This window comes from Lissotriton helveticus, chromosome 9 (genome assembly GCF_964261635.1).
Source record: "Lissotriton helveticus chromosome 9, aLisHel1.1, whole genome shotgun sequence".
Taxonomy (NCBI): domain Eukaryota; kingdom Metazoa; phylum Chordata; class Amphibia; order Caudata; family Salamandridae; genus Lissotriton; species Lissotriton helveticus.
In genome coordinates, this window is record NC_136070.1 from 141028474 (window position 1) to 141040517 (window position 12044).

The window sequence follows — 12044 nt, forward strand, 5'->3', positions numbered from 1 at the left end:
ACCCCAGGAAGCTTGAGGCTTACGGCCTCAGCCGCGCTACGCAACACCACAGCGTAGGAAGCTCCTTCGTCCATAGCCATGGTAGGGGGAGAAAGCATACCAAGGTCTGGGGATGTGTCCAGACCTCTGCCATCACCCAACTCCTTTCACCAGTCCAGCTCTTCAAGTTGGTCTTCTATAGGGTCAACTAACCACTCTCATCCTCCTCTGGCTGCCACTCATAGAGATAAGGAACGTCAGGGATGAACAGCAGTACAAAAGTACCCTCCGGTGCCGGTTCCATGTTGGGGGTGAGACTGGGGTGGACGCCAGTTGGGGGCACCACTGGCGTTGGGGTGTCGTCACTGGAATCGGCAACGGGGAAGGTACCGTGAGGTCGATCAGTGCCGATCCAGATATGGATCCTTGGGGGCCATCCGGCGCCGAGGCTGGAGCCGCCGGCATCGAAGGCCGGAAGACCCCAGCCAAGTCTGTGAGGCCCGAAGGCGCGTCAACTGAGTTATGCTGCCCCAAAATGCTATGAAGTGCATCGTAAAAGTCATGAAGTTGGGCAGGGGACGCTCCGGCTCTGGGAAAGGGAGGGAAGCGCAGGGCTGTCCCAGTGGGCCACGAAGATGGAGCCAGAGAAGGATGACGTTCTGGGTCCTGCGTTGTCTCGGCTGACGAGAAGACGAAGAGCGACAATGCTTCTTCGCCTTCTTCTTGTGCTTCCACTTACAGGAGGAGTGCGAAGTCTTCAAGGAAGAATGGTGATGTCTTCGCGACTGGTCCTGCGACCTTCCCCTTGACCGGGACCTAGAACGGCACCGAGTGGACTGCCGGGCCTCCAAAAGCTTTTGGGACCACTCCCGCAAAGACTTTGGGTTCGTTGGCCGGCAATCAGAGCACGACTTCAGATCCTGGGCGTGCTCCAGGCACCAAAGGCACACGAGCTGCTGATCAGTGATCGACATCAAAGGGATAGTCAAAAAAGACTGAGGGGCACGCTCTCTCCGGATCTGCGCTGGCTTGCGCGAAAAAAGAAAGAACTGATGTCAGCATGCAGGAGCGGCGTCTAAATAGACACCGCAATGGCATCTTAGCGACCATGACGACAGTCGCGGAGTCAACCGATGCCATCTACTGACGCGCAGAGGTACTGCTACAGAAAAAAGTCTCAGGATCTAGTCTGACACCTGGGGGTAATTCTAAGGTAAGACATCTAGAACTACAGTCTCTTTCAGACACATAAAAACAAAACATTAAAGTTTAAACCTCCTTCAGTGTAAGACTGTCCTCCAGTATGCTTCAGGGTCCCAGCAACTGGGCATGGAATGGCAAACCAAAGAGGCAGACAGGCAAAAGTTGCCAAACTTTCTTTCGGTGCCCAGACAACCACAGGAGTACAGTTCTAGGGATCTCAGGGGAGGGCACTTAAAGAGATTCTCTAGGTCAACAGGAAAGCCCAGTTGTTCCTGGTCAGCTGGGCATTTCCAAGGTCTCTTGCTGTGTGTCCCTGTAGAGACAGAGGAGGTCAGCCAACTAACATATGGAGTCCACTTAGTTGTCCTGAGTACAAGAGGGAGTAGGTCCAATCTTTCAGAGCTCCTCTCAGGTCACAGACAGTAGGTCCAGTCCTATTTTTATCTTCTACAGGTCCAGAGTGCGTTCTTAGGAAGGTCCCATGAGGTGCCACCTTTATGGCTAGCACTAATAGTGGGTGTAGGCGACTAACCAATAGGATAAGTTACCAAGGGTAACTCTATCCACTCTTTCATTAGTTTTGGTTTGCCTTTCCACAAAGAGGCCCAAAATACCATGTGCCAGGGCAATACCAAAATAGTTGGAAGTCTTCAGCCAGACTAAACATGGGCTTGGGGTGTGTCTGGGATGGTACTATGGAAATCAAGAAAAATGTCCCTCCACATCGAACACTAAAATCCAGTTAAAAACAGGCCCTGGACTCACAGGAGACAGAACTCTAGTAAACAAAGCAGTGAGCAGTCAGGAGTCAGGCAATGCATAAAAACGGTTAGCTTATTTGTTTCAAAGGAGCAGATGTTTTAAAAGTGCCTTAGACAGACCTGTCAGACAGGATTTGATACTGCTGTGCTAACAGTATGCTCACAGTCCCTACCCTAAACATTATGCTGAGGAGGTTCACACCTTATTCAGGTCAGGTACAAGCTAATCATATGTCTGAGGCTAATGCTAATTAGCCAATGAAGGCTCAGGCAGGGAAAAGGTAACTAACTAAAAGTCATTTTCCCTAAATATTTATTACAAATAGGGCATAACCATTCAATTTGGTTTTCAATCACTATTAAAAACTGAATATGCTACTTACCAGTATGCATCTGTTCTTGGCATGTAGGGCTGCTAACATTCATATCTTAGCATTAGATCGCCGCCTAGTGTTGGGTCCGGATGATCGCACATTGTTGTCCTGGAAGAGTCTTCGAAGTATCCTGAGATAGGTGGCTCCTCCCCTGGACTACAGTGCGCATGGGCATCGGCTCCATCCCCAGATTGTTTTTCGCCATTGTGGCAGAAGATGGAGTGAAAAGTGTAAAGGATGTCCATGCTAATGATTGAATACAATAGTATATCTGCAGCTGCGACAGGCACCGGGGAGGAGGGTGGGCGATATGAATGTTAGCAGCCCTACATGCCAAGAACAGATGCATACTGGTAAGTAGCATATTCAGTTCGAGGCATGTGGGCTGCTAAATTCATATCTTAGCATAGAATACATAGCAGTCCCTCCATTAGCGGCGGTTGCCTGTGCCAGCTGCAGAAACCTGAAAAAGTGTCTTGAGAACAGCCTGTCCTACAGCAGCTTGCTGCTTGGAATGCACATCAACACAGTAGTGTTTTGTAAAGGTATGTGGGGTAACCCACGTGGCTGCTCTGCAAATGTCTTCTAAAGGAATGTTCCCCAGGAAAGCCATGGATGCCCCCAATTTGCGTGTGGAGTGCGCCCTTGGGGGTATCGTTAAAGTGCGCTTGGCCTTTTGATAACAGATTTGGATGCACTTAACAATCCACCTGGCTATTCCTGCTTTGGAAATAGGGTTGCCTTTGTGCTGTGGTGAGAAGGCAACAAAAAGTTGTTTTGTTTTCCTAAAGTGTTGTGTTCTGTCTATGTAGTACATCAACGCCCTCCGTACGTCTAACGTATGGAGCATTCTTTCCGCTACCGTTTGTGGGTTTTGGAAGAATGCCGGTAAGTCAATAGTTTGGTTGAGATGAAACTGTGACACCACCTTCGGAAGGAATTTGGGGTTAGTACGTAGCACTACCCTATTTGGATGAATCTGAATGAATGGCTCTTGGATTGTAAGCGCTTGTAGCTCACTAACGCGCCTCAGTGACGTAATAGCAATGAGGAAAGCTACTTTCCACGTTAGGAACTGGAGTTCACATGAGTGCAGTGGCTCAAAGGGTGGTCCCATCAGTCTGGTGAGGACCACATTGAGGTTCCACACCGGAGCTGGCGGTGTTCTTGGGGGAATGACTCGTTTCAGACCTTCAAGGAAAGCTTTAATGGCAGGCACCCTGAAGACAGAGAGATGCTGCCTATTCTGAAGATAAGCTGCGATGGCGGATAGATGTATCCGAATATAAGTGAACGCTAGATTGCACTTGTAAAGATGTAGCAGATAGCAAATTATGTTAGGGATAGATGCATCTAGCGGGTTGATGTCATTGGCTGTACAGTAAATGACAAAACGCTTCCATTTTGCAGCATAGCATGCTCTGGTAGTCGGTTTTCTTGCCTCCTTGATGATGTCCATGCATTCTGGAGGTAGGTGGAGGTATCCAAACTCTAGGACTTCAGGAGCCAGATCGCCAGGTTGAGCTGTTGCGGATCTGGATGCTGAATGTCTCCATGGTTCTGCGTCAAAAGTCTGGGCGTGAGGCGCAGCCTTTGATGCGGCACCACCGAGAGTTCGAGGAACGTGGTGTACCATGCTTGGCGCGCCCACGTTGGAGCAACCAGGATGAGAGTCATCGAGTGCTGCCTTAGCTTTTTTGCCACCAGCGGTATCAGAGGGGCTGGCGGAAAAGCGTACGCAAATCTGCCTGACCAGTTCATCCATATCGCATTCCCTTGCGACTGTGGGTGTGGGAACCTGGCGGCAAAGTGTTGGCATTTTGCGTTTTCGTTTGTGGCAAACAGGTCTATCTCCGGATGACCCCACTGCTGGAAGTACGGGCGGAGTACAGATGGGTGTAACTCCCACTCGTGCATTTGATGGCTGTATCTGCTGAGCAGATCCGCCATCTGATTGTCCTTGCCCGGGAGGTGTTCTGCCATGAGGAAAATGTTCCTCTGAATGGCCCACTTCCACATGCCCTGAGCCAGATGAGACAGCTGTGGCGAGTGGGTGCCCCCCTGCTTTTGAATGTAGTACATCGCGGTCATGTTGTCCGTCCGGACTAACACTACCTTGTTGAACAGATGTACAATGAAGGACTTGAGTGCCATGAAGATTGCCATCAGTTCCAGATAGTTGATGTGCATCTTCTGTTGCTGCGTCGTCCATAGTCCCTGCACCGTGTAAGTGAGCAGATGAGCTCCCCATCCCTGGAGAGATGCGTCCGTTGTCAGGATAATCTGTGGCACTGGCTCCTGGAACAGTCGGCCCTTGCAAAGGTTGTGTGGAGTCCACCAATGCAGAGAGTCGTATGCCCGACTGGTAACCAACACTAGGTCTGTCAATTGTCCCTGAGCCTGTGTCCACTGATTTGCTAAGCACTCCTGGAGCGGACGCATATGTAGACGTGAGTGAGGGACTATGAAGATGCAGGAGGCCATCATGCCAATCAACTGCATGAACACTCTCGCTGGAAGCGAGTGTTGTGGTCTGAACTTTTGGATTAGCGACTGCATGCTGTCTATCCTGACTTGGTTTGGCTGGGCCATGGCCGTCAGGGTATTGATTGTCGCACCTAGAAACTGCCGGACATGCGCCGGCTGAAGATGCGACTTTGGGTAGTTCAACGAGAAGCCCAGATCGTGAAGGAGGTGAATGGTAGTCGACATGTCCGCGGCGCACTGTTGTTCCGACTTGGCTTGAACGAGCCAGTCGTCTAGGTAGGGGTAGACATGGATGTTCTGCCTCCTGAGGTGCGCCGCCACTGTCGCCAGACACTTGGTAAACACTCTTGGGGCTGTGGTCACTCCGAAGGGTAGGACCTTGAACTGATAATGTTTGCTTTGGATAGTGAATCTGAGGTATTTTCTGTGGGACGGGTGTAGTGGAATGTGGAAATAAGCATCCTTGAGGTCTAAGGTTGCTAAGAAGTCCCCTTGTTTTAGCAAGGGAAGAATCTGTTGCAGTGTAAGCATATGGAAATGTTCTGATAGTATATACAGGTTGAGGGGACGCAGATCTAGAATGGGTCTGAGAGATCCGTCCTTCTTTGGAATAAGGAAGTACAGGGAATATACCCCTGTGCCCTCCTCCTCCACCGGCACAAGCTCAATAGCGCCTTTTTGCAGCATCACCACTACTTCCTGCTGCAATAAGTGCAAATGCTCTGCGGACATAGGCCGTTGCCTTGGTGGAATGTTGGGTGGAGTGGACTTTAACAATAGACAATAACCGTACTGGACAAGTTGTCGCACCCACCTGTCTGTGGTGATGTTTCTCCAGACGGGCAGGAACTGCTGTAGTCTCCCCCCGACAGGTGTTAGGTGGTCGGGGGGCAGTGACAGAGAGTCACTGTTTGTTTGGGGCAGAGGAGCGGGAGTTGTTGTTTCCTTTTCCACGTCCTCTGGTACTGTTTCCTCGGTAACCCCCTTTGTTTTGCTTGGGGTACGAGGATTGTGCTCCACCTCTGGAGAATTGTGACTGTTGACCCATCTGTCCTCTGGTGACTCCACGTGCACCTGAGCGACGAAAATTGTTGCCACGAAACTGTTGTGATTGTAGGGCCCCCATAGACTTAGCAGTTTCGGTGTCTTTCTTAATTTTTTCTAGTGTGGTGTCCACATCTGGACCAAACAGTCTATCAGGATTGACTGGCTGATTAAGAATGGTTGTCTGAATGTCAGGTTTAAACCCCGATATGAGGAGCCACGCCTGTCGTCTGAGCATGACGCTAGTGTTAATGGCCCTAGCTGCTGTGTCTGCGGCATCAAGTGCACACTTTATGGCTGCGTTGGAGATCAGTTTTCCCTCTTCTATAAGCAGTTTGGTGCCCTCTTGAAACTGCGAAGGCAGGTGTTCTAAAACCCGCTCTAGGGTGTCGTAATGCGCCCTATCATAACGTGCCAAGAGTGCTTGTGTATTTGCAATACGCCAAAAATTGGCAGCCTGTGCAGCTACTCTTTTGCCTCCTGCCTCTAGCACTTTGGACTCCTTATCCGGGGGAGGAGCTTCACCCGTTGTTTGGGAGTTGGCCCTTTTGCGGGCATTTGCGACCACCAGGGAGTCAAGCGGCAACTGTCCCCGAATGTATGCAGGGTCTGCAGGTGCTGGTCTGTACTTCTTTTCGATACGTGGATTGACCACTCTCGCCCTGGTAGGTTCCTTAAAGATGTCCGCAGCATGTTTGAGGACCCCTTTGAGCATAGGCAGTGTTTTTACTGTCCGTTCAGAGACTGAAAAAGTGTCAAATAGAAAGTCTTCTTCTACTGGGTCAGCATGCATGTCCACATCATGATTAGCAGCTGCCCGTTCAATGAGTGCATGAAAACCTGCAGAATCTTCTGTTGGGGATGCACGTGCAGTGAAAGGCTGTGGGTCTTGCCCCACATCTTGGGTGCCTTGGTCACCAATGTCATCATATGAATCCGGCTGTGCATCTGGTTCATTGATGGGGAAAGTGTATTGGTCATCTTCAACATATCCTTCACCCTCAGAGTGTTCTGGGGAAGGAGTTGGGCTCCTTCTTGGAGGAGGCTGGATAGGTTCCATGAGGCCTGAAGCGTCTTCAGGAAGCCTTTTTTTCTTTAGGGGGATGACATAGGAGTCCACTGGCTGTGAAGTGATCCTCCTCTTGTAAAGGGTCAATTTGCCCGTGTCTGCGTCGATAAAACGCTCTGAATCCTCTTCAGAGTCGAGTACCCGACTTGAAAGTGCCCCTGCCGTCGAAGAATCCGACTTCTTTGGCGTCGATTTTGTTGAAAAGGCCTTCGGCGTCTCTTTTGGCGGCAGAAGGAAGAGAAGTTTACCCGCAGGCTTCACCGGAATGTCCATCGGCTTCTGTGGCGATGGCATCGGAGCCGGCGTAGCAGAGGCCTTCTCCCTGATTCTCTGTAGTGAAGCGGCGACGAGGGACGCGTCACTTACAGCGGCCCTTGGCGCCGACGAGGTCTTGACCTTGCCCTCGGATCCGACGTCCTGTTGGCCCTTCTGAGTCTTGGACGACGATGCCGCAGCCGCCGACCCGGAGTCCTTGGACCGATGCGCAGATGTGCCAGCCTTCGATCCGTGTGATTTTGTCGGCTCCATCACCACCACGCGTCCGACTAAAGGAGTCCCAGTCGGAACCGGAGCCGTGTCGCTGGCTTTGGCGGGCTTTGACGGCGTCGCAGTGGTTGACCCGTGCCGACCACCCTTCTTAGAGGATCCCTCCTCTGGCGCCGATTTCGACCCTGTGGAATCGACAGATTTCTTCGACTTTTGTGGACCGGAGGTCGACGGAGTCGATGAAGCAGCGGGTGTCGTCGTTTTTGGTGGTACGGCCGCCATCTTAGGGTCGTTCGAATCGATAAGTTTCGGTTTCGTTTTCGGGTCGGCCATTTTAGGTGTAGTCGATACCGAAGGTTTCAGTTTCGGTTTCGATACGGGCTGCGCAGCAAGTATGTCCGTGGCCGGGCCTGAAGGCGGGGCCGAGGCTCGGTACGGGGTCTTGGGTAAGGCCGACAGGCGATCCCGTGACCCGATCTTGATCTTCGTAACCTTCGGGGCATAGCTCGTCCCCTGAGCTATCTTCCGCGGCCCCATAAATCTCTTCGACGTCCCCTACCTGGGCGACGTATTCAAGGCCTTGATCCACGACTCCGTCGTCGTCTTCCGGATCTGCCTCGACCTCCGTCTCGGGCGGGGAGATTTGAAGATGATGGCTCTGGTCCTCCTCTTCTCGGTCGCCAAAGATGTTTTCTGGAGCCGGGGCCGCTTGTCTGGCCTCAAGGCGCACCGCGCGCCGAAGCTTGAGTGTCTTCTTTGACCTGAATTTTGCGCAGGCCCTGCAGTTGTCTTCGTTATGGTCTGGTGAAAGGCATTTGTTACAGACCGGGTGCACGTCGATATGTGGGTATTTGGACCCACAGAGCGGACAGTACTTAAACGGACTCCGCTCCATGCTGGAAAGTTGCGTCGTGTCGCGATGAGAAGGCCTCGATGTCCGAAGAGTGCAAGCACTCCGTTGATTCCGACTCCAAGAGACGGAAGAACTCAAGACCGTGCGCAAACAATACCGACGCAAAGAATACAAGGCCTTTTGGCCGTAAAAAGTTAGTTTTTCTCGGTTCCGACAGAGAGACGTCGAGACCGCATCCGAACCCAATGGCGGAAAAAAACAATCTGGGGATGGAGCCGATGCCCATGCGCACTGTAGTCCAGGGGAGGAGCCACCTATCTCAGGATACTTCGAAGACTCTTCCAGAACAACAATGTGCGATCATCCGGACCCAACACTAGGCGGCGATCTAATGCTAAGATATGAATTTAGCAGCCCACATGCCTCGAATAGTGGTTTACTTATTTTTCTAGCTGTTTCCATTTACAAGATAGCAGTATTTTAATCTGTATTATGGTTTTCTACATAGGACAGTTACGATTTCCTTATTGAAAAAAGCGTTTGGGGCCTTGTCACTGTAGGGACATGGTAACACATTTTCTACACGCCCTACTTTTAAATAACATGCACCCTGCCCTTTGGGGCTACAAGGCCTACATCAGGGTGGCTTACTGATATTTAGGAGGGAGGTCTTTACCGGTCAAAAATTGTTATTTTGACAAGTCACCCTGCAGGTTTTACACTGCAGCATTCAGGCTACATGGGTTAGGTCTGAAGTCATGTTTCATAATAGTTGGCACAATAGGTGCTCTAATCCACAAATGGCATGTCATTTTACGTGCCATGCATGTATTTATATTAACAAAAAGGGGGGTGGCTCTGATCAGCAAGGCTGAGCACAATATAACCTCTTAACAAGAACAATTGCCAGTGCTGATGATTATTACAAAAAATCAATTTATTTCAGAATGTCCAATTTATAAACATCCGAAAGCTCCTAAATTGCTTTTTATTTACCTTTTTCTTATTTTCATATAACAAACAACATGATTACCCCATAATTTTAGCATCAAAGGATAACATTACTGGTGATTAAGGGGACAAACAAATATAATAATTAAATATTCTCACAATCAGCCATTCATACCATCAGCAATCCACATTTATTCCCATCCGTCCACCATACTATACAAAAATATACGCACACTCCAACAATATAACTAAACCTGTGGAGTGAAATAGGTCTGCCAAATCAACTTGTCAAAATATTAGGTTGCAGAAAATATATTTTATCAGTGCATAAAAATTGAACATTTGATATGTTTTATCAATTTGTCCCTAAACCAATTATTAATCCAGGGGTTCTTTTTTATATAGATCTTTTATGGCAGCACCAGAAGTCTACGCGTTTCGAGTCCCAAGGTTTGTAGGGACTCGTCAGGACCATAGATTTCTGAAATGATAAAGGAAATAAGGTAATTTCCTGTTTAGAGCATCACTAATTTCAACAGTAATAAGTGACTACCACTATTCCCAAGCTTCAGCTTACCACTTTAATTGAACACCGCAAGGTGTAAGCGTGCGTTTATATGTCCCCACAGAAGAACTGAAAAATATAAAGAAAGGAAAGAAAAAATCCAATGTAATCACATACATGACAATTATTCAAGTTGTTACTGCTCCACTCGACCAAACACAAGTCGCTTGTCTTACCTATGTGGCCTCTCAATCAGTAACAACCACGCGATGAAGTATCTTCGCCTGGTGACCGTCTATTCATAGAAAAGATAAAAGGGGTATGGAAGTCCTTAATAGTCGGTCCTCGTGAAAGTTCAACCATTATATAAGAGATTCCTTTCCAACCTCTTACCTCCTGTCGCCCTTTGGGATCCAAAGAACCTTCCTGCCGTCTCAGTCACCGAAAGTCACAGCGCGCCTCTCAATGATGTATTGTGCTGGTGACTCGGGAAGCTGGGAAATGTAGTCGTTTCCAGGTTTCGCGCATGCGCATTATACGCTCCAATGTACGGCGCAATCTTTGGATCACAGAACATCATACGAAATCGGTAAGCGCTAGTTCGTGGTTGCTAACACGCTGCTGCAAAGACTCTGGCGATTCTGCCACCAACAAGGAAATCACAAGGCACTGTTTTGGCATTTGTTACAGATCATTTATACGGCAAAGTCAACCATTGTGAAAACAGGATGTATACATGACCAGCACTCCGCGCCAAAGGGCAACAGGAGGTAAGAGGTTGGAAAGGAATCTCTTATATAATTGTGGAACTTTCACGAGGACCGACTATTAAGGACTTCCATACCCCTTTTATCTTTTCTATGAATAGACGGTCACCAGGCGAAGATACTTCATCGCGTGGTTGTTACTGATTGAGAGGCCACATAGGTAAGACAGGCGACTTGTGTTTGGTCGAGTGGAGCAGTAACAACTTGAATAATTGTCATGTATGTGATTACATTGGATTTTTTCTTTCCTTTCTTTATATTTTTCAGTTCTTCTGTGGGGACATATAAACGCACGCTTACACCTTGCGGTGTTCAATTAAAGTGGTAAGCTGAAGCTTGAGAATAGTGGTAGTCACTTATTACTGTTGAAATTAGTGATGCTCTAAACAGAAAATTACCTTTATTTCCTTTATCATTTCAGAAATCTATGGTCCTGACGAGAGTCCCTACAAACCTTGGGACTCGAAACGCGTAGACTTCTGGTGCTGCCATAAAAGATCTATATAAAAAAGAACTCCTGGATTAATAATGGGTTTAGGGACAAATTGTTAAAACATATCAAATGTTCAATTTTTATGCACTGATAAAATATATTTTCTGCAACCTAATATTTTGACAAGTTGATTTGGCAGACCTATTTCACTCCACAGGTTTAGTTATATTGTTGGAGTGTGTGCATATTTTTGTATAGTATGGTGGACGGATGGGAATAAATGTGGATTGCTGATGGTATGAATGGCTGATTGTGTGAATATTTAATTATTATATTTTTTTGTCCCTTTAATCACCAGTAATGGTATCCTTTGATGCTAATGGATCCTTTGATGTGGTAATCATGTTGTTTGTTATATGAAAATAAGAAAAAAGTAAATAAAAAGCAATTTAGGAGCTTTCGGATGTTTATAAATTGGACATTCTGAAATAAAATTGATTTTTTGTAATAATCATCAGCACTGGCAATTGTTCTTGTTAAGATGCATGCATTTCTGCACCATATGTTGTGACCCATCTAGGAAAGTTAAATGTGACAATCCGGTTTTAAGAGCAGTATTTCAGTGTTGGAGTTAAAGATTACTAGCAGTTTCTTCCCAAAAATGAAAAACTGTGGGGGTTACCAACCAAAATTGGTCACTTTGCAACACAATCGTATAATCAAATGCTTATGGATCAGCGTAAAAAAACCCTTATCCTCTTGCCAAATCTCTACTCACCTGAGAGGGCCGACACCTTGCGTATTAGGATATCTTGTTTGCGAGTTAGCAAATTCTTCTGTCCTATGAGCTTGTCGGCTTGATCTGTTAACCCCTGGATTTCTTCATAAGCCTAAAGGAAGGAACAATGGGAGGTAAGACTTTCACCGAATAATATTTCAATACAGGCTTAGTTTTAGGCAAGGAAAGGGTCATGATTGCTGGTAGTAATGACATTATAATGATGGTTTTGATGACTGCTTCGTCAACTGTAATTCAAGGTCTATTTGACACAAAAAACTATTCAAAGGGGATAATTATCTGCAGCTCATATGCCTCGAACATTATAGTTTAATTGATTATTCCACCGTAGTC

The 12044-nt window shown here is 47.7% G+C and overlaps 1 protein-coding gene across 2 annotated transcripts in view; it reads right to left on the reverse strand.

Moving 5' to 3' along the window:
- MGA (MAX dimerization protein MGA) overlaps positions 1-12044 on the reverse strand; it is a 949809-nt gene that overhangs the window by 65541 nt on the left and 872224 nt on the right. For both annotated transcript variants that reach the window (XM_078659651.1, XM_078659650.1), the window contains exon 21: positions 11691-11802. In XM_078659651.1, the coding sequence (XP_078515777.1) occupies positions 11691-11802 (112 nt within the window). The remainder of the gene's footprint in view (positions 1-11690; positions 11803-12044) is intronic.